Source organism: Callorhinus ursinus, unplaced genomic scaffold (assembly GCF_003265705.2).
Source record: "Callorhinus ursinus isolate GAN/ISIS: 27379988/994484 unplaced genomic scaffold, GSC_fseal_2.0 scaffold96, whole genome shotgun sequence".
Classification (NCBI taxonomy): Eukaryota; Metazoa; Chordata; class Mammalia; order Carnivora; family Otariidae; genus Callorhinus; species Callorhinus ursinus.
In genome coordinates this window covers 1,392,495-1,414,610 of record NW_027397158.1, presented here as the reverse complement: position 1 = coordinate 1,414,610, position 22,116 = coordinate 1,392,495, and the positions used below count along the sequence as shown (strand labels likewise).

The window sequence follows — 22,116 nt, the reverse complement described above, 5'->3', positions numbered from 1 at the left end:
CCCTGAGGAGACAGGCCCTGGCCCCCCGCAGCGCCCTGGCCTTTGAGGGAGGCTGAGGCTTCCATTGGGCCACAGCTGGAGCAGGAAATGGGCCACAGGACCAAGGAGGCCAGCTGGAACCAGAGTCATTGATATTCAGGTTTCTAAAACATTGGTATTTTTCAAATAACTGCAAAAAAATTTTTAAGGAAAAAAACGTATAAAAAGAAAACCACCACCACCCATAACCCATCAGTGCAGATCCTAAAATCTGGGCCTTTCCTTCTTCCGGCACGTGGGCAGGCCATTTATGCTGTGTACGCTACATCGGATACTCCTTCTAAAGACTCTTAGTTGACATTTTACCATTCGTTTTTTCCCACGTCATTAAAAATGCCACAGAAGCATGATTTCATCAGCTGCCGAACCTCCCAGCGAAGGGACTGGCCACCTAAGTGCCCTTTTGTGGCGGCCGTCCCTGGCAGCTGTGGAACAGTCAGGAAGTGGAGTCCGCCCTGTGGGCCGGGGGGTGGGGGGGAGGGGCGGGGGGAGACGATGAGGCTGCCTGTTGGCGATACAAGGTGTCTCTCGTCACCTGAAGGGAAGAGAGAGCCCAAACCTGAGCCCACCTGTAATCATTTTTGGCCTCCCCCTGCTGATTCTCCAGCTCAAAGTGTTTCTAATTCCTCTCTGTTTCTTTCTAAAATAAAGCAGCAGTGAGCATCCCGGGAAGTAAATGTTGAACCCCATTCTGGTCATTTCCCTAAGATCAAGAGCAGAAGTCCCGTCCGGCTGTGTGGGGGCTCCATGGAGGCGGCACGCCTTGCCGCACATTAGGGGAGAAGCCAAGTGGGCCCAGGACTCAAGGACTGTCCCTTCATGGGAGGGTGCTGTGCACCCTGAGCCACGTGTGTTCATCTCTGCCTCAGTGGACCAGCTGTGTCAAGACTCCATCCAGCCTCACAGTGTAATAACCAGGTCCACGCAAGATGTACTCAACCCGCCCCTCCGGGCCCTATAACCTCCTAGCCTCGTTCCTGGAGCAGGTGGGAGGGCGGTTACCTGGGGCTGGGGCTGCTGGTTTCACATGCGTGGAAGAATCAGCTGCTCTGGGGGAGATTATGCTCAGCCAGCTGCCCCTGGAGAGAGCTCTGGGAGGTTTAGCCAGCCAGGCTTTGCCACTACAGCCCCACTCGGAGCCCTGTTCAGGGTCCCTACCCCAGCCCTGCAGGGACTAGCCAACCAGGCCAGGTGTGTTGTGGGGAGGGAGACTCCCCACCTTGCCCTGAATGGAGCCCCAAGTCCTAGGGTATCCCTGGGGTCAGCTCTGGGGCTCGCCCATCGAAAATGCAAACATACTCAGGCCCTAAACTAAAATGTCACAGGTCTGTTGGGGAGGCTCAGATTTCCTGGCCGCGGAACATGAGCCTGCTTGATAAAACGATTTTGGTTTTGATAAATGTGGACTTTCTGTGGCAGAGACAAAGGCGCCCTTGAGTCCAGAGGGGAACCTAAAACGGCACATTGCTGAAAAGTATTTCCTGATAATATTTTTAGCACCTGAAAAAAAAATTTTTTTCCCCTCTTTTTTTGCCCGTAGAGTTGTGTGTGTGGGGGGGGGTGTTTTGTTTTTGTTTTTTTTTTTTTTTTTTTGAAATGTAATGCCCAGCAGTGGTGGGGCCTCATGTTAACCCCCAGTCTCCCAGACCAGGTACAAACTGGCCCAGGGTGAAGGATGCAAAGAAGCAGCAAGGCAGGGGCCCCAAGTAAGCACGGCCTCGTTGGGGGACACGGACCCAAAGGTCTGCCTGTGGTTGGCTCTAGCCCAGACCCACAAGCACCTGCTCTCTGGGGTGGGGCCTAGGCCTAAGCACCTCACAGAGCCGCCCAGGCGACACACTTGAGCGGCCTGGCTGGGACCTGTGTAGACCAACCACCCCCACCATGTCTGGAGAAACAGTCCCTTTCTTGGTGCATGTAGTGGGCACCACTGTGTGCCTATGGGTATGCTGGGCTCTGGGGCAGCCCTGCTCCCTACAAGCCCCCAAGTGGACCCAAATCTAGCCCAGAAATAGGCCTTGACTAGGTTCTCCTGACGCATGTGCTCAGGAGAAGGTGCTGAAGAGGTGCAGGTGGGCCTGTGCTCATGTGTTGTGTCTGTGAGCACGTGTGTGTGAGCACATGTGACTGAGTGTGAGTGTGTGTGTAAGTGTTGTGTCCATGTGTGTGAGAGTGTGTGTGCACGTGTGTGTGTGTCAGCGAACATGAGCAAGTGGGAACGTGCCCTTCCTCCCCAGGTTCTTGCAGAGAGCTGTGTGAACTCGGGGTTCTGTTCCCAGCACAGCCCCAGCCATCAGATGTCATCTCTGACTTTCATCCTCCAAAGATGGGAGGGCTTGACCTTTCTCATCCTTCACTGGAACCACGCAGTCGTCCTGCTGTCCTGGGGGGTCCCCAAGGCAGAAGCCTGGCCTGGCCCTCTCGCAACCGAGTTCAGTGGAACTAGAGAGAAGTTTTGGGGGAACTTGCTCTGGGGGGGGTACCAGTGTGAGGTTGGCCCCAACTGTGACTGCCTCCTTAAATCCCAAGTCTGTCCTGATTCTAGCCTACACCTGTAACCCACAGAGTCAAACCATCACACTCTGAGGACCTGTCCACTATTTCTTCAAAACTGCACTAATGTTCCTGGCTAACTGCAGAACAACACTTGCTCACTGAAGACATTTTAGGACATAAAAAAAAAACACAGAGCCAGACATAAAAGCTCCCAGAAACTCAGTGGTAGTGCTGGCTCTTTCTGCTTATCTTTGGTGGGTGCACAGTTGTCTTTTGGAGCTCCAGGCTTGGCTAGCAGTCACACATCCCCCAACACCAGATTTTGAGAGCAGGGGGATGGGGGATGGGGGAGGACCCCGCACTGAGCCTGAGCAAGGTGTGAGGTCAGTGGTCCCAGAGGCGGGAGAAGAGCTGGGGACACGGAATCTGGATTGTGGACTCCATCCACCAGGCCCAGGAGCATCTATCCACTTGCCCCCGGGCCCACGTGGACTTGTGTTCCCCCGCTGACAGCCGCCTAACCCAGGAGTCTGCTAGAGATTCTCTTGCTGTGAGGTTCCCTCAGGACCCTGAACCTGTCAGGAAACCTCGCCAGGGATTTCTCCTGATGTGGCTGTGCAGGGTGCAAACACCTTGTCTAATGCCTTGAAGTCCCCCAGGCCAGGGGCCCTCACAAAACCAGACGGGAGCCTCACCCCCAGGGCCAGGAGCAAGTAAGTGTCCACAGGCTCAAAGCTTGGGGAGCTGCATGGGGCTGGCCTCTGGCCACTTCCACAAGGGTATCCAGGCACTGTTGAGCCGAGTGGCCCCGACTGACGACACTCTGCTGGGGATGACCGGATCCCCTGGCAGGGCAACGACCCAGACCCAACATCTCAGGCAGGCCTTAGGGTCTGTCTTAGAACTGCTGTGTGAGCAAGGCGTCTCCTCTGGGCCCGCCCTAGTCTGGCGACTGGGGACCCACGCAGGAGGAGGACGAGGCGCTCGTCCGCGAAGCGCTCACCTCGCCAAAGCCTGGGACCAGAGAGCCGCGCCTCCCCGCCGGCGCAGGCCCAGCCGGGAGCGTCCTGAGCGCCCCGGCCCTCCCGCGGGGCCTGGCGCTTTAAGAGCGGTGTTATTTGCATGACCCCGCCCAGGCCCCGCCCAGGCCCCGCCCAGGTCCGGCGACCGCCCGGCTGGATATTTAAATCGCGGCCCCTGGGGCGGGGCCGGCCCTGAGCGCGGTCCCGCCCGGCGCCTTCCTTCGCGGAGCGGCGACCCGAGCGCGGCCCGGCCGAGCGCGCGGAACCCCACAGACGGCGCGCCGCGCTCCTCGCACACCGCCCGGCCCCGCCGGCTCCAGCCCTGCACGCGTCGCCAAGCCCTCGGTCCCCACTGCGTCCCCGCTCCGTCCTCGCTGCGCTGCGCTCCCGCTGCGCTCCCGCTGCGTCCCCGCTGCGCCCCCGCTCCGTCCCCACTCCCGCCCCGCTGTGCGCTGCTGCGTCCTGGCCGCAGATCCCCGGCGATGCAGCTCGCCGCCGCCTGGGCGCTGCTCTTGGCCGCGGCCCTGGGGCTCGGGGTGCGCGGGGTGCGCGGCGCGGTGGCCCTCGCCGACTTCTACCCGTTCGGCGCGGAGCGCGGCGACGCTGTCACCCCCAAGCAGGACGACGGCGGCTCGGGGCTGCGGCCGCTCTCCGTGCCCTTCCCGTTCTTCGGCGCCGAGCACTCCGGACTCTACGTGAGTAACCTCGAGCTGCGGGGGCGCCGGGGAGGGCGCTGCGCCCCGCCGCTGCCCGCCGCCCCGACTCCCGCCGCCGCCGCCAGCAACTTGGCACCGCGGCGGCCAGAGGTGGAATGAGGACAGCGCTTCCTCCCGCCGGCGGCCAAGGCCGGACAGCGGCCCGCGGGAGAGGCGGGCGGGGGTGGGGTTCGGGCTGCAGCCGGGCCACCTGGGCGAGGGGGGCGCGGCGCGCCCCGGCCGGGTCTCACCCGCCTGGAGCCTGGGCAGCGTGAGCGGACCCCCAGCGCGGTGGGGGTAGTCCTGGCCCAGTCCTGGTTCTTTCACAAACAGCGGTGTGGCGGCAGCCTCGTGCTTTCCGGGGGGCCTCGTTTCCCGAATGGGGCACCTGACCCTTTCAGTTCCTCACCGGGCCTGCCAAGGTCTCCGCCTCTCTCCTGGCCCCGTCGGCCCCGCCCCCAGTCGACACCTGAGGCGCACTGCCGGGAGGCCGGGACCCGTACCCCAGGCAGTCAGGGCAGGGCCTGCTTCTCAGCAGACGACCTCTGGGTGTGGCGGTAGCTGGGGTAGTGTCCCCTCTGGCTGTCGTTTCCCTTTCTCCCTTCCTCCTGAGTCCAGGAGCTGGTCACTCCCAGGAGTGCAAGCTCTGGGGCCAGGGGCTCAGGACAGCAGGGGGACTGCCCAGGCTGAAGGACAAGGCCCAGCGCTGGTTCAGGACAAGACACGGGTGCTGGTCCTGTGTCTGCGGCTCCCAGTGTCGGACCCTGGGCCACAGAGGGCACGAAACATTCTGTCTCATCACTGTCCTGCAGCTTTACTGTAGGAGGGCCCCTGGGCACTGGCACCCATCGTCCCCAAATCGAGGCTAGGAAGGTGTTGGGCCAGCCTGATGGCACCTCCCGTTACATCTACCACCGTCACCCCAGCCACGACCTCGGCCATTTTCAATACCATCCACCACCACTGCCGTCAGCCCCGTCCCCCCTACCCCAACACCACCCCCTGCCGCCCCCATCCACGCGGCCTCCTGCTCTGTCAGCTCTCTCCTCCCCACCACCACCACCACTCACATCTTTTGCACTATGGACATCCTCACCCAGCTCTGTCCCAGTGGCCTCCACCAACATCATGTGCTCCCTCCACCAGTGGCCACGGCACAGCCTGGCCGCGGCCTCTCCCCGCACCTGTGCAGGAAGGCTTCCGCACCTGGGCAGTGGCATTTGGTGATGGCAGTGGTGGGAGGGGCAGGCGTCCTCTCTGTAGATGCCACCCTGCTGAGAGGCCCCCTGGGCCAGGGCTGACTTCCAGCAGTACGTGGTGGACAGCGCAGAGCTGTGCTCAGGGGCCAGAGGAGGCCCTTGCATCTTAGAAACGGGACAGCTCAGGTTGGCACCATTTTCACAGAACACCGTCAAAATGTTCCGTAAGCATCGGGGCCAGGCTCTGCCTTCCCATCAAAGTTGCAGGTGAAAATATTATTCAAATGGTGGACCCTCTTAATAGCCTCACCAAAAACATCTACCCTTGCCAAAACAACGGGGAGAAATGGCTCTAAGGTGGAAAGATCTACTAGAAAAACAAATCGTTTCATGAGAAACGAACATTATGGCCACTAACAAAACATGTATCTCCATAAAAGCTTTTTCCTAAAACAGAGAGTATCGGAAAAACACGTGCCCGTGTGGACACAGTGGGCACGCTGTGCCTTCTCTTTCTTCAGTGAGAAAGACAGTGGAATTGCTGAGGGAACGGGGCCGGGACACCTGCCTGGCAGGACCGTGAGGGCGCTGTGGTCATGGAGGAGCACGGCAACGGGTGGGAGGCAGGAAAGAGAAGGGAAGGTATTTGTTCCATAGCACGCAATCTGGCCAGTGCCTCCCGCGCCCATCCAGTGCCTGCTCCTGGACAATCGGAGGGCAGATGGGGAAACTGAGGCTCAGAATGCCGATTCCAGGGCCTTTAGACCACCCTGTCCAGCTGTCTCCTCACCCTTCCATCTCAAACTTAGTGGGACCCAAACAGAAGTCCAGCTTCCTCCCTGGACCCACTGTCGCCTTTTGCTGCCTCCCTCCTTTCCCTTGTCCCCTCATTGTCGGGGCCTTGGAAACACATCGCACTTCCCAGCGTCTGCGCGGTCCCAGCCCTGGGCCTGGCCACCATCCCCACTCGCCCGGAATGCATGTAGGGGCCTCCTGGCCGGCCTTGGTCTCCTGGCCCTGCCCCCTGAGACTGCCCGTAGGAGCACTGCCAAATGTGAATGAGATCCTGCCTCTCCTTTCAGCCCTTGCCTGCCCCTGGCCTCGAGGCTGGGTGCTTTGGCCCCCAGCACACCCTCCAGCCCCCTGTGCTCCAGCCACACAGAGCAGGCCACGCTCAGGGGTGGCGCTTGCTATTCCTGCGGCAGGCGGCTCTTCCCCAGACATGCAGGTCTCAACAAGGGCCCCCCACGCCCCTCCCCCAACTCTGTCCCCTGTGCTCGCCCCTGACCCCACCTTGGTTGTTTCCTTGCTTGGTGTCCGCCTCCCGCCCGTGGACCTGTGTGTCCTGCAAGCCACATCAGGATGAACTCGTAGCATGTATTTATGTCTTCTGATAGGAGGCAGTGGACATGGCAGACACATTTCCTGGCTCTGTCCACTCAGTGCTACCCCATAGCACTGAGCACTCTCCTGGTGCTTGGCTCCTGGTTGCCAGACGTCAGTCTCCCCAGAAGGAACTAGGGCTCTGTGGAGACGACTGGGCCCAGGCAGGGAAAGTGCAGAAGGAGCTGTAAATGAAGCACATTCGAAGTAAGCCGCACTCCAAGAATGGTTGGGATGTGGCAGGGGGACACAGAGGCCATCAGAGGGGCCCTCTGGCCAGACGGGGACAATCGGAGGTTGAAAAGAATGATGGCAACAGGTTTCCATCCTTTAGATAAAGAGGGAGCCAGGGAGCTGGGCTGGTAGGAGTCAACAGTGATTACACGTGCGAATGAGGGAAGCCGTGTGGGCAGCACCGCATCCAACTTCGCTTTCCTGACTCGCGCTCAGCACGTGCGCTTCCAGCACAGAGTGTCCTTGGTCGTGTGTAGAGGTCCTCATGTCTGCCCCTTGCTCTCAAGCAGCTCAGGAAATGTTGTGTGCAGGCAGACAGACAGACAGACAGAGGAGGGGAGAGCCCGCACCCGGCGCACATCCGAGCGGCGTGTAGGTGTGGATCAAGTAGGAGGACGCTCCTTGCTGTGTTCTTGCAGTTTTTCTATCAAAGCGGAGTGAATGCCTGAATGTTCTCCTACTGAGAAAAGCCTTCTGTGTGTGCTGCCCAGAGCACCTGGACACACACCCGGCCCCCGGGAGGCCAGGCTGGCCAGCTGGGAACAACTCCGGGGTCCCCGCCCCTTAGCATGAAGCCAGAACTTCGGAGCTAGAAGCAAGCAGCTTGCCAAACCCTGTCCCTCCACACAAGTCACCATCAGAACCTGGTGCGCTCACTCTGCATCGACGTGTTCATTCATTCATTCCACATCCTCAACCAAGCCCTTGCACTGAGGCAAGAAATAGCAGCAGTGTTCTGGTTTTAGTATTAAAATCATTTCTGGGAGCACCTTGGGGGCTCCGTCAGTTAAGCGTCCGACTCTTGGTTCCGGTGCAGGTCATGATCTCAGGGTCATGGGATCGAGCCGCTCATTGGGTTCTGTGCTCAGCGTGGAGTCGGCTTGAGACTCTCTCCCTTCTCCTGCTGCCCCACCTCCCCTCTAAAACAAACTCATTTCTATTTTGTTCGCTGTGCCGTCCCAGCTTCCAGAGGAGAGCTAGCTCCTGGAAGCTGCTCTGTCGATGTCTGTTGTTCGTTTTCTGATCAGTGCGTTGATACATCCATAATCCCACCATCCAAAAATAAGCACTTTCAACATTTTGCTGAAATTCTTCTTGATCTGTTTCCAAGCATACTTAGGGTCCTACACGACAAATCTGGGGCTGCCACTTCATACAATTCCTATTTCCCATATTTCTTTCACTATTTTATGCCATGAGCATTCCCCATGCCTTAAATTTGTGGAAACATGCTTTCTGGGGACCGTCTAATATTCCATCCTGTGGCTAGATCATGATTCTTTGAATTGGTTGCTCCATTGAGTGTTGATTGAGTGGGTGGTCTCAGTGGTCCCCATGAATTCATGGTGCTCTGGCGCAGGTGCACCCTATCCATGCCTTTACACGGGGCTCCCGTCATCCTTTCCTTACAATAAATCCCTCCAAGTGGGACGACTGGGTCTGAAGGAATATGCATCGCCCTACTGCCCCCTGCCACCCAGAAGGGCATCCTCACTGGCACCCTCCTCTCCTGGCCCCCAGGGATGCTGCTCCCGTGAGCCGGTGAGCAGGCAGGGGGGAAGGTACCAGGCTGGTTTCTCCCCATCCCTTGTCTCGGGGGGAGGGGGAGGGCAGCCTTAGAGCCTCAACATCCATAAACTGGTTCTTTACAAAGTGAGGCGAGTTGTTCCTTAAACACCTACTGTGTGCGTAGCCACTGCCCTGCTCCCCAGCCCCAGGACTCAGCTGAGACACCAGTCTGAACTGCGCGGGCTGAGTGCAGGCGAGAGGAGTGTGAACAGGACGGGGTCCCTGGACCCAAGCCCTCCGCACAGTGGAGCAGCCCGGGACCACACTGTCCTCCGAGCTGGTCCAGGGGTAGACCAAAGCCAGCACAGTCCCTCAGACCCTTGTAGGCTACTCTGGTCAGAGGGGGCAATGGCACAGGCAGCCTCAGAGGCTTGCTAGGGACGGGGTCTGGGATGAAGCTGGGGCCCAGAGGAGTAACTACTGTCCCCAGAAGAGGGACTGGCAGGGTGAGAGTCCGGGTGTATGTGTGGAGCAGGGACACAAGCCAGGCTTGCATTTGGGGTGCGTCTCGACTGTGGTGGCTATAGGATGGCAGCGGACCCCACAGGGGTGGCAGGTGGCTGAAAGGAGGCACCTCTGTCTGAGGACCAGGCCAAGGGGCAGCAAGGTCTCAGGAGAGGCAGGGAGGCAGCAGCTCAGGCGGGTGATGGGCGCAGAGGAGGAAATGGGTGCCCAGGGGCTGTGGGGCTGTATTGCACGGGGAGGCGGGTCCAGGGGCCCTGGGGGGCTGGGCTCTGGGCCTGAAGGGACACCTGGTCGTGGTGGACCCGAGGAGAGGCAAGGAGGTGGCTTTGCTGGGGGTAGGGGTGGGGGGAGTTGCCTTCTACACAAGGAAGGAGAGAGAAGAGCGCAGCAGGGACAGGGCGAGGGACGAGGAGGCACAGGTGCTGGGACACCGGAGAGGCAGGCCCTGCAGTGGGGCCGCGGGCAGCGCGCCAAGGCGAGAGCAGAGGGTGGCCGCAGGGAGCCTCTGGAGGAGGGCCGTGGAGGGGGAGGACACCGCAGGAAGTACAGCTGGGGCTCCCAGCCCAGGAGGGCTTGGCCTGGGCGGGAGGGAGGGGGCTGAGCTCTGCCTGCCCCGTCCTCCAGGGGAACCCCCTCCCACCCCCGCCCCCTGGCCCACAGCGGGGAGGGGGGGCGAGCCCCATTCTCTGCTCTTCCCGGGGAAGTGGGCCCTGAGGGTGGCTCCCTCGCTCCCCATCTGCTGGGGTCCTCCCCCTGCAGCCCCTGTTGCTGTTTCCTGAGGCCCGCTCCAGCTCTCTCCCAGCGCTCAGCCAAGGGCCAGCCTCCCCTCCTTCCCGGGCAACTGCTGGCTCTCCAGGGCTCAGACCCGCCTGGCCTGTGAGCCCCAGGGGCCCTGCCCCCTCGCTGCCCCGTAAGCCGGACTCCAGCCCCCAACTGTGCCGTGGGAGGAATCCTAATTACCCAGAAAGCCGCCAGGAAATAAAAAACATGCCTACATTTTTCAAAACAAGCTTATAAAAGGCCTCAGGGGCTTTATTGTTTTATTCTTGGCAGAGAAGTCAAAGCAGGAACCAAGGCCCCGCCCTTTTGGATATGCTGTTTGCAGAGCTGGGGTGCTGTGGCCTCGGGGTCCCTGGCCCCCCTCCAGGCCTGCCCGGCCCCGCTCAGAGCAGCCCCTCCATCCAGCAAGGGTGGCACCAGCGAGCCCTCGAGCTCCTGGCTCTGGGACCGGCCAGACACACATCACATACTTTGGGCTGGAAGTTGCCTCCAAGAGACTCTCCAGGACATTTCCGCTCTTTCCTGGTTTTATCCAAGTCGGAAATGCCACCAGTGCCGTCCCTCTGTGCTTCTCCTGAACCAGTGGGGGGCCGGCCTGGGCCTGCAGGAAAGGTGTGGGCGCCCTCTGGCCAGCCCCCACACCACACTGCACACACGCACACACTCACACGCACACACTCATACCCATACACACCCTCATACACTTACACACACATACCTTTGTACACATACGCTTACACACGCACACTCACACACTCATACACATACACATCACATGCACACTCTTGTACACACATATACACTCATATAAAATTTGTACACACACACTTATGCTCATACACCCTTACACGCACACACACACACAAACACAGTCATATGTACACACACACTTGTACACATACACACTCATCACATACACACACTCAGACACATGGGCACACACGAGCACACATGCCTGCAGGCACTGCTCCTCCCCCCCAGAGCCTCCCTGCAGTTCACAGAGTCACTGCAACTTCCTGTTGCATGGGACGGCTTCGGGGCTGCCCCAGGGACGCTGACCAGCAGCTCCCTTTCCAGGACCATTGGCCTGCTCAAGCGGACGGGAACACCCCCTCCGTGGACTGACCGTGGGCCTCTGGCCCCCGCCCGGGAGAGGAGGGTGCAACTGCCGAGCGCCCACCCCTGCACTCAGTTCTGTCCACCACACAGGCCACACGAGGCAGCCTGTATACAAGTCCCACCCGGGGCTGGGACACCCAGGGGCAGCCTTGTTCCAGCAGCCAGTCCTTGCACACGAGAGAGGCAGCACCTGTGTGGGAGAGGCCTGGCTTGGGGAGACCACAGGGTGGCCACAGGGAGGCTCTGGCCAGGGGAGTCCACGGGGAGGGGCTGGGAGGACAAATCAGCAGGTCCTCCTTCCTCTCTGCTCCTGGAGTCTCCCTGCATTTTCGTGAGAGCCCCAAAGGGCTGGGTGGGTCCCCCACACAGGCCTCAGGTCTTCATGGCCAGCTGGTGCAGGGTGGCTGCTCTGGGCCCGGAGGCCCAGCAAACACCCAGGCCCACGGCAGGGTTCTGGGAAGTCAGTGGCTAAACAGCATGCGGGTGGATCCTCACTTCTCTAAGTCCCAGACGGGGATTAAAGCTACCTTGTTCAGCTGTAGGACATTGACCTGTCACAGTGGGGGGCGTCTGACGGGGAGTCCGGCTCTAATCCTCCCTCCTCGGTCTCCATATCTGCATCACATGTTTTATAAAGTACTACTGCACATAGAAAAATACTATAAAGCTGGTATTTCGCGAAGTGGCATTTGCCCTGCCCCGAAGGAGGAGGGGGCCCTGGTGGGGGATGGGCAGGGCCACCACATGGATCCCCTCACCCCCCAGCTCCCCCCTATGGGTCTGTGGCACCCAACCCTCCGGTCCAGCTTGCCCACTCCCCCAACCCCCACCGGACGTGCAGATGTTCTCATCTGGATAAAGAAAGCCCAGGGGGGTTCCTGTCCAGGTGAGAGCGCCTGCCTGTGGCCTGCTCACACAACCCGGGGCCCCCACCGCCTTCTCAGCTGCGGTCCTGGCCCCATCCTGCCCTGGCAGGGAAACAGGGCCGGCTTGTTCTGCCTCCTTCCTGGACCCCTAGGCTCTAGGCCCACACCCCTGGGGCGGGGAGGGCAGCGGCAGTCTGGGACAGGAGCAGGCCGGAGGCCTCTGCACACACTACACACACCTGGGGGCTGGACTTGACTTCAAAGAAGAAGGAAAACTCAATGGTCTGCCTGCAGGAGCCACAGTGGGGAGCAGGCCAGCTAAGAGACGCGGGGGGGGGGGCAGTGCAGGCTTGTCCCACCAGGAGGTGACCCGCGCCGCCTGCAGCTCCAGCCCAAGCCCAGGGGCCCCCACTGCCTGGTCTCTGCCGCTCCCGTCCACAGGTGCCTTTTCCACCTGTGACTTCTCACCCTGAACTCTTTTCCTAAACACATGCAGAAGAGGAGACCCATGAAATGTGCCGCAAAAGGACAAATGCAGCGCAAGCTTCAGTGGGCCCACCAACAACTTAGAGCGGCCCCTAGCCCCTCCGTGCCCCTCATGATGACGCCCTGGCCCCCTTCCCTGCCCTCCCAGTACGCATCCCTAAGATCGTTTGCAATCTGTCTGATGGAAGCGCGGGGAGTGCGTTCTCTTGTACCTGCCCCCTTTGCTCCAGATTGTGTTTAGGGCCGCCCACCTGTGTTTGGGGTAGCGTCTTAGTTCATCTCTGCTGTTTAATTATGTGGAGAGACCACAATTGTTTGACTGTGGTGGACATTTGGAGTTCCTAGTTTTAGACTCTTCTTAACAATACTGTGTGTGAAAATTCTGGAGCACATATCTGGGTATCTTCAGTGCACATTTGTATGAAGTGAGACCTTTGGGCCATGGGGTGCACCTGTCTTCAGCTGTAGTAGACCCACGGCCTGTGGGTGCTCCTGCCGCACGACACCCTGGCCAACACTTGTACCTGCCTGGCGGTTATGTACTGGTGTGTTAACATGGTTTTAACTTCCTTTTTTATCAGTGAGGCTGAACATATCTTGTATGTGTTCGCCGACCATTGCATTTTCTCGTTCGTAAAGTCCTTCCCCTCTTGTCTATGTTACCTTTTTCCTGTTGATCTGTGGGAGTTCTTGACACACCCAGGTCACAAACACTAAATTTCTCTTCCCGTTCTGTGCCTTATTTCACTCTCTTTAATGGCATCTTTGGGTGAATAGATGTTCTTAATTTTAATATAATAAAATGTGTCCGTCTTTGTTTTTATGGATAGAGGGTTTTGTGCCTTATTTTAAAAATCACCCCCAAAAGTCAGGAATATATTCTCCAACAGTGTTGTTGCTGAAGTGTTTTGTCATTCACAATGAGGTGTCGAACACACCTGGAGCTGGGCTCTGTGTGTGGCACAAGATCCAAAGTACAGGGTCCCGGCTCAGGAAAGAAGCGCGCTGCTCCACAGCGCCCCTGCTGTCTGGACGAGTGTCCTGCGCGGGAGTTGTCTCCGGCTCTCCAGGGCGGGGGGATCATGGGCGAGCTCCGGGGCTGTCACAGCAAGCCCATCTGTCCTGTTCTTCTCGAGAGGATCTCGGTCATTCTTGGCATTGCATTCTCGTATAAAATTTGGAATTGGCTTATCGAGTTACACGCATACACAGACACACACTTGTTGGGATATTTTTGAGACTGCATTGAACAGATAGATGCATGTGGGAGAACGGGTATCTTTACAACACTGAGTCATGCAATCCAGGAACATGCTGTGCTTCTATGTTTATTGAGGTTGTCTTTAATGTTTTCAATCAAGTTTTAGAATTGATTGCAGAGAAGTCTTGTGCATCTTTTGTTAAATTTATTCTGAAGTACTTGATATTTTTAAACTGTTGTTAATGGTGTCTTTAATTTCTACTTATTGCTGGTATGTAGATTCATGGTTGATTATTTTTACATTTTCTAATTTTATATTTAACAACCAAACCAAGCACCTTATTAGTTTTACTAAATGATCTGGGGATTCTTTCAGATTTTCTACAACCACGTTCATATTGCACGCAATTCACGGCAGCTGTGTTCCTCTCTGTCCAATCTTTTTACTTTTTGATTCATTTTTTTGCCTTGCTGTGTTAGCTCAGGTCTCCACTGCATTGTCTAGTGGAAATGGTGTTAGCAGGATCCTTATCTTGTTCCCAATCTCAAAAAGAAACTTCCATATTTCACCATTAAACACCACGTTTGTTCTTGTTTATTTTGAAGACACCCTTGATCAGATTAAGGGTGTTCCCTTATATTCCTAGTATTCTGAGAGTTTCTATCACAAGTGGATGTTGACTTTTATTAAATGCCATCTCTATATCTAGTAAGGTGATCATGTGATTTTCTCCCTTAATCTGTTAAATTGATTATTTAAACCGATTAAATTAATGGTTTTCTAATGTAAAGCCTAGCTTGTATTCCTCACAAAAATCCAACTTGGCGGGACGCCTGGGTGGCTCAGTCAGTTAAGTGTCTGCCTTCGGCTCAGGTCATGATCCCAGGGCTCTGGGATCCAGTCCTGTGTCAGGCTCACTGCTCAGCAGAGAGCCTGCTTCTCCCTCTGCCTGCCACTCCCCCGTTTGTGCTCTCTCGCTCTGGCAAATAAATTAATAAAATCTTAAAAAAAAAAATCCAACTTCGGGGGGCACTTGGGTGGCTCAGTTGGTTGAGCATCTGACTCTTGGTTTCGGTTCAGGTCATGATCTCTGGGTCAGGAGATTGAGTCCCGCCTCGGGGTCCATGCTCAGCGTGGCATCTGCTTAAGACTCTTTTCTCTCCCTCTCCCTCTGCCCTTCCCCCTGTTTACGCTCTCTCTCTCTCTCTCTCATTCTGTCTCTCTAAAATAAATAAATAAATCTTTTTTAAAAATCCAACTTGGTAGTGATGAATTGTTTCTCCTATTTATATATTGCTGGATTCAGTTTGCTAATTTATTGAAGATTGTTGGCAACTTTTGGCGTCAGTGAGATTGGCCTGCTGTTCATCCAGGTACTGGCCTTGTTGGTCTGAGTAGCACGATTGTGTCAGTCTCGTGGAATGAATTCTTCTAGTTAGAAGGGCTGATGTATTTCTGGAGTTTTTCCTTACATGTTTGCTGCAACTCACTGGTGGTGCCATCTGGAGCTAGAGTTTCCCTGGGGGAGTTTGTGCCAATTCAATGTCTTCAATAATTATATATAAAAAAAAATAGGTTTTCTAATTCTCCTCACATTTGGTAAGTTGTGTTTTTCTAGGAAAATTTCCAATTTATGTACAATTTCAAGGTTGTTATAACATGAAACTGTGGAGGTCTGGGATTTGCGGTGCCCTCCTCCCTGGCTCATGTTAGCCTGTTATGGGTTTGGGCGTGCTGGCCGGAGACCACAGACTCCTGGTTTGGAAGCATAGACCCTGCACCTCATGGTGCAGCAGGCAGCAGAATCCAGTTGTGTCCGCATCGGTGCCTCTTGCTCCCCAAGTCCCACGGGGAACAGAGGGGCCCCCACTGTGGGCGTGTGTCACGGCCAAGAAACACTGAGCTTGGGGAAACCTGCCCTCTGTCCGCAAGGGACACAACACTTGATCCCTCAAGGCTGATCTCTGCAAACACAGCCCTGAGATACAGCCCAGGGAGAGCAGACTGAGCTTGCATTCTTGGCATACCCAGCAAAAACACGCAAGGCACTCAGGACCCATGGCAGATTGCCTCTCCCCACAATCCACCTCCTTGGCCCCACGTGTTCTTGGCCAAACTCAAATTTTCACATGGCTCTGCCATTCCATCCGTCACTCCGATTAGTCAGACCGCAGAGGCCAGGACCAAATTGGTGTGATTGGGCTCACAATGCATTTAACTAAGGCTACTACACACCGGGCTCTGAGCAGCGACAGGATGTCCCGCAGTGGGGACCTCTGCCTGGCCCCTAAGCCGCAGGTGCAGCAGCTGCGCATCAGTCCGAGAGGCCAGTGGGTCTTATTTCAGCCAGGATGTTGCCTAAGGCCAGGCTATTGTCCATCGTGACCCACGCGAGGAGTTCAGGCTGCCCTGCTAATCTCTGACGCCACCACCGATAATTACAGAGGCGGTAAATGGACCAAATAGGTGACTCCCATTAGGGCGACCCTCTCACCCTGCTTCACCGGGAGGGAAACTTCCGGGTCTCAGCACTGGAAGGCCCGGGAGCCCCCTTGGTCTCAGGCGGATGGGGATGGTTGACCCCTCCCCTCCACCCCCTTGTACGGACATTCCGTGGCTCACCCTCCCCCCCACACAAACATACGACCCGAGAGGAACAGACCCCTTGGATTTGAAATTTGACGCTGACTTGATTTGGATCTCTGCCACACGGTCTGACTGAGGTCTGTGGGCCATGTCCCGGAGCGTTTGCCGCCATGTTCACCACACAGAGCATAACCCAAGGCCAAGCATGAACTTGTGTTGGAAAGACTGAAACAAGGCTGTGCTCTGTGTTTACACATTTTTTGTGTCAGCAGAATCATTTGTGATTGGCTGCGTCCTGGGGATTTTTCCATTTTTCTAGCGCACAAACAGGGATGCAAGCCCAGCACAGGGCAGGTGGCCCCCACGGGTGCTGCCGGATGCAGGGAGGCCATGGGGGATTTGCCAGGTGCTGGATCTAGGGGTGAAGAACCATCACGCTTCCCGATGCCTAAACCCCCAGGTCTGAGGTGGTCCCTGCCCGGTGCCAGGGTGGGTCGCTCCCTCCACAGTGTGCCCGACCCTAGTGCTCACCTTCCCCCCACTCCCCTACTCACACACCGACCTCTCACCTGGAGGGTTTAGGAACAAAAGAAACAGGGGCATTTGAGTGAAATGTATACAGACCCATTACAGCCCCCACGGACCACCAGAGATGACAGTGAACAGCGTACTCAACCAAGTGACCTGTGTCTCCATGACTGAGGAGCGTCTTGGTCCAACAAGAAAATCCAGGTGGCTGAGCCAGAGTTTCGTTCGAACCCGGAGGCCCGTCAGCCAGGCTGCCCCTACTAGATGCGCCCACTGGGGCTGGCCTGTGCTGTTGTTAGGGGAGAGAGAGGTGCGCCCTTGTGCCCAGGAGCAATGAGGAATCCCCAGCTTTCAGCATAGGCCTACACAACCCTGTATCAGGCAGCCAAGAGGAGGCGAATCCTGGCTGGGGACGGCCACATTCAATGAGCAAGCTGCCTGGCCGTTATGCAGAGCAGGGCCTCGGGCGGCAGAGGCGGAGGTCTCTGGGGTGGAGTTTGGGGAGGCTGATCCAGGGCTCGGCAATGCCAGGTGCCAGTGGATGGTGGAGGGCATGGAACGGTCACTGGACACTTGTACCACCGCGCGGTGGCCGGCGACATAGAGGGAGGGTCTCTACCAGGCACGAATGACCCAGAAAACCACTGTAGTGATATGGTGGAGTGCTGGCCAGGCTGCAATCAGCAATATCAGCACCGAGAAAAGTGAGATCCCCCACTGGGCCTTGGAGGGGTCAGTGGTCCTTCCCAGCAAGACAGAAAGCGGGCCAGCTTCCATGGGAGATAAGCCTGGTGGGCGGTAGGAGCTTCTGCACCAGCAACACCCAGGCCTTTCCTTCCGGCAGGTGCCGGCAGTGGCTGGGATGCCATCTCTGGTATAAGGAGGGGTTCCCAGAGGCAGCATCTGCCTGGGAGAGGCCTCCACCAGTGGCCTGGTCCCCATTGGTCCCATCGGAGAATGCCCCTCCCGTGGGCCCTTCTGAAAGTGACCCAGACTGCACCCAATGGCTGCAGTGTGTGCCCAGGCTCGCAGGCCCCAAGCATGGGCTGTGCCCTTCCAGGTGGCAGACCGTTGGCAGTTGGGAGCCAGCAGGCTTTTTCAGCATTGGCTTTCTGGCGGGAGGGCTGTCTCCATACTGAGCTCTGAGCGGCCATGGGCAGGGTGAGCAGTGCCCCCCGTGCCCAGCAGACTGGCAGTCCACATAGGACAGCCCAGGAACCCAGCCCAAGGTCTGTTTGGGTATGGCCCTTGAGCTAAGAATGTTGTTGATATTTTTAAAGGGCTATAAAAACAAAAACAAAAGAGCAAAGAAGAGTATGTGATGGAGACTGTATGTGGTCCCCAGAGCCAAACATATTTACTGTCTGGCCCTTCACGGAACAGTCTGCTGACCCTCAACTAGACCATTTGCAGCAACCCAAAGGTCAGTAAAAACCGGGCGTGTCTAATCAAGAGTCCCTTCTCGGCCAGGAGCACTGGCTGACCTTTCCACAGGCTTCCCTGTTAGAGCTGGGGCTGCTTCTGGAGCTGGGGCTCCTGGGGACGGCATCAGGCTCCAGCTCAGCTGGACCATCAGCAAACCAGGCAGGTTTTCAGGGGACGCTCAGGGGACCCTCTGTGACTGGAGGACCCCCTGAGCCAACGGCTTTACTTGGGACACTGGAGTGAAAGATGAGGTCCCCAAAAGGGTAGCTGCCATTTTTTACGTAAAACCAAGATTAAGACTTAATGTCTGTGCCATTTCTATTTGGCCACCCATCCTGTTGGGCCCTTCCCTGGTTACTGGTCAAGTTCAAGTTGACCCACCCCTAATGGGGATCTTGAGCCAGAGTCATAAGGCCCCCATGCATCACCCTGGCTTCTGCAAGCTCTCTGCTGGGCCCTGCGTCAGGCAGGGGGTGCTGCTGGCCTGGTGATGCCTCGCTGGCCTGGTGACTCCTGGACTCCCCCAGTTTCTGCAGAAGAGCCTGGAGGTAGGGCTGTGGTTCTCTCTTATCTCTCAAGTGCAGCAATCCCCAGAAGGAGAAGCCCCAACACTTCCCAGAATGGCAGGCAACAGTGACACACTCAGACCCCACCCACGAGGTCCCTTAAGCTTCCTGTCCCCACTGCAACCTTGTCTTCCCCTTACAGGAGCACTGCGCATGAGTCAGGGGACCATGTTCTCTGCCTCGGGGGGCCCAAGGAGTGGGGTGGCATGCACAAGGGAGGCCACCCTCTTGTGTAGCCTTTAGCTCTGGGCTGATGCCCGCACCCCAGCCTTGCTCGCTCCCTCCCTCCTTCCACTTAGATGTAATTCACATACCATACAATTCACTCTCTTACAACTCAATGGCTTTTCATGTATTTAGAATTGTAATTCATCACAATTTTAGAACATTCTCCTTACCTCCAGAAGAAACCCTGTACCCCTCAGTTGTCATTCTCCAGCCCCCCAATTCTGCCCCGACCTAGGCAATCACTAATCTACTTTCTATTTCTATTAATTTGCCTATTCTGTACATTTCATATAAATGGAATCATATAGTTTATGGTGTCTGGTTTCTCTCACTTAAGGTAACATTTTCAAAGTTCATGCATGTTGTGGCGTGGATCAGTATTCCAGTCCTTTTTATGGCTGAATAATATTCCATTTATCTTTACCCATGGATTAGTTCATGGACACAGGCACTGGCCCCACTCTTTGGCTATTGTGGATGATGCTGTAGTGAACATCTGTGCGCAGGTTTCCTTGTGGACATGTTTTCTCTCAGGTATGTGTGGATATACCCCTAGCATGGAATGGTTGATGCCCAGAGTCATGCTCTGTTTAACCATCTGAGGTACTGCCAGACTTTTCCAAAGTGGCTGCACCATTTTACATCCCACTTACAGTGTATGTGGGCTCCGCTGTCTTTACATCCTCTCCAACACCTGTTATTGCCCATCTGTTTCCATTCCAGCCATCCTAGTGGGTATGACATGGTACCCAGCTATGGTTTTGGTTTGCATTTCCCTGATGGTTAATGATGCTGAGCATCTTTTCATGTTATTTGTATATCTTTTTGAAGAAATGCCTATTCACTATTCAAGTCCTCTGCCCATTTTTTATTGTGTTATTTTTTAGAAGAGTTTTAAGTTCACAGCAAAATTGAGAGGAAGATACAGACATTCCCCATATACCCCCACATGCACAGCCTCCCCATTATTAACCTCCCCCACCAGAGTGGTACCTTTGTCACAATCGATGAACCTACATTAACACATCATAGTCACCCAAAGTCCATTGTTCACATTAGGACTCACTCTTGGTGTCGTGCACTCTGTGGGTTTGGACAAATATATAGTGACATGTATCCATCCGTATGGTATCGTACAGAGTATTTTCACTGCCCTAAAAATCCTCCGTGCTTCACCTGTTCCTCCCTCCCTCCTCACCCCTGGCAACCACTGCTCTTTTTACTGTCTCCATAGTTTTGCCTTTTCCAGAACATCATATAGTGGACATCACAAAGTATACAGACTTTTCAGATTGGCTTCTTTCACTTAGTAATATGCATTTAAGGTTCTTCCATGTCTTTTCATGACTTGAAAGCTCACTTCCTTTTAACACTGAGTAATACTGCATTGTCTGGATGTACCAAAATTTATCCATTCACCTACTGAAGGACATCTTGGTTGTCTCCAAGTTTGGGCGATTATGAATGAAGTTGCTATAAGCATCTGTGTGCATGTTTTTGTATGGACATAAGTTTTCGACTCCCAGTTAAATACCAAGAAGTGCAATTGCTGGATCCTATGATAAGAGTATGTTTTATTTTGTGAGAAACTATCAAACTGTCTTCCAAAGTGGCTGCCATTATGCATTCCCACCAGCAGTGAATGAGAGTTCCTGTTGCTCCACATCCTCAGCCACATCTGATGGTGTCAGTGTTCTGGATTTTGGCCATTCTAAGAGGTGTATAGTGGTGTCTCATTTTTTTAATTTGAATTTCCCTGGTGACATATGATGTGGAGCATCTTTTCATGTGCTTATTTGCCATTTGTATGTATTCTTTGGTGAGGTGTCTGCTAAGGTCTTTGGCCCATATTTTGATCAGGTTGTTTTGTTTTTTTATTGTTGAGTTTTAAGTGTTCTTTGTATATTTTGGGACAACAGTCTCTATCAGATATGCCCTTAGAGCAAGTATTTTCTCCTGTAAGTCCACTTTGTGACTTGTTCTCTCACTCTCTTGATACTGTCTTTCACAGGGTAGAAGTTTTTAATTTCAGTGAAGTCAAGCTAATCAGTTACTTCTTTCATGGATCATGCCTGTGGTGTTATATCTAAAAAGTCATCACCAAACCCAAGGTCATTTAGATTTCTCCTACGTAAACTTCTAGGAGTTTTATGGCTTTGTGCCTTGCATTTAGGTCTATGATCCATTTTGAGTTAAATTTTGTGAGGAGTCACAAAATCTAGAGTCAGTGTGTGTGTGTGTGTGTGTGTGTGTGTGTGTGTGTGTGCCCAGTTGTGCCGGCATCATTTGTTGAGAAGGTGATCTTTGCTCTATTGTATTGCCTTGGTTCCTTTGTCAAAGACCAGTTGACTGTATTGATGAGGGTCTACTTCTGGGCTCTCTATTCTGATCCACTGGTCTATTTTTCTGTTCTATCACCAATGCCACACTGTCTTGATTACTGTAGCTTTCTAGTAAGTCCTGAAGTCAGGTAGTGTCAGTCCTCCAACTTTGTTCTCCTCCTTCGGTATTGTGGTGGCTATTCTGGGTGTTTTCCTTTCCATATAAATTTTAAATCACTTGATTGATTTCCACAAGATAATTTGCTGTTATTTTGATTGGGACTGCATTGAATATATAGATCAAGTAGAACTGACATCTTGAAACACTGAGTCTCCTTATCCACAAACATGAAATATCTCTCCATTTATTTAGTTTTTCTTAGGTCTTTTTCACTAGAGTTCTGTAGTTTTCCTCATACAGATTTTGTACAGATTCCATTAAATGTATAGCTAAGTATTTCATTTTGGGTAGTGCTAATGTAAATGGAATTGTTTTTAATTTCAAATGCCCCTTCCTTGTTCTTTGCTGGTGTTTAAGAAATTGATTTTTAGGAATTAACTGAGAATATCCCCATCTTAACAACAGTGTTATGGCATGTGATTCATGAGCATGAGATGTTTTTCCATTTATTTAGATCTTCTTAATTTCTTTCAACAATATTTTGTAGTTTTTAGTGTACAAGTCTTGCATCTCCTTGGTTAAATTTATGCATAAGTATTTTATTCTCTTTGATGCCATTATAAATGGAATTGTTTTCTTGATTTCATTTTTGGGTCATTCATTGTACTGTATAGTAATACAATTAATACTTATATATTTATCTTATATTCTGCAACCTGCTGAACTCACTGATTGCTTCAAATAGTTTTTTGGGGGATTCCTTAGGATTTTCCTATATAATAGGTC

The 22,116-nt window shown here is 54.5% G+C and overlaps 1 protein-coding gene across 1 annotated transcript in view; it reads left to right on the top strand.

Annotated features, from left to right (window-relative positions):
* Nucleotides 1-3,776: 3,776 nt before the first annotated feature.
* The window catches only part of SNED1 (sushi, nidogen and EGF like domains 1), an 84,458-nt gene continuing 66,118 nt past the window's right edge, over nucleotides 3,777-22,116 (top strand). The window contains exon 1 of the mRNA XM_025888522.2: nucleotides 3,777-4,252. Within this exon, the coding sequence (XP_025744307.1) occupies nucleotides 4,040-4,252 (213 nt within the window). The 5' untranslated portion in view covers nucleotides 3,777-4,039. The remainder of the gene's footprint in view (nucleotides 4,253-22,116) is intronic.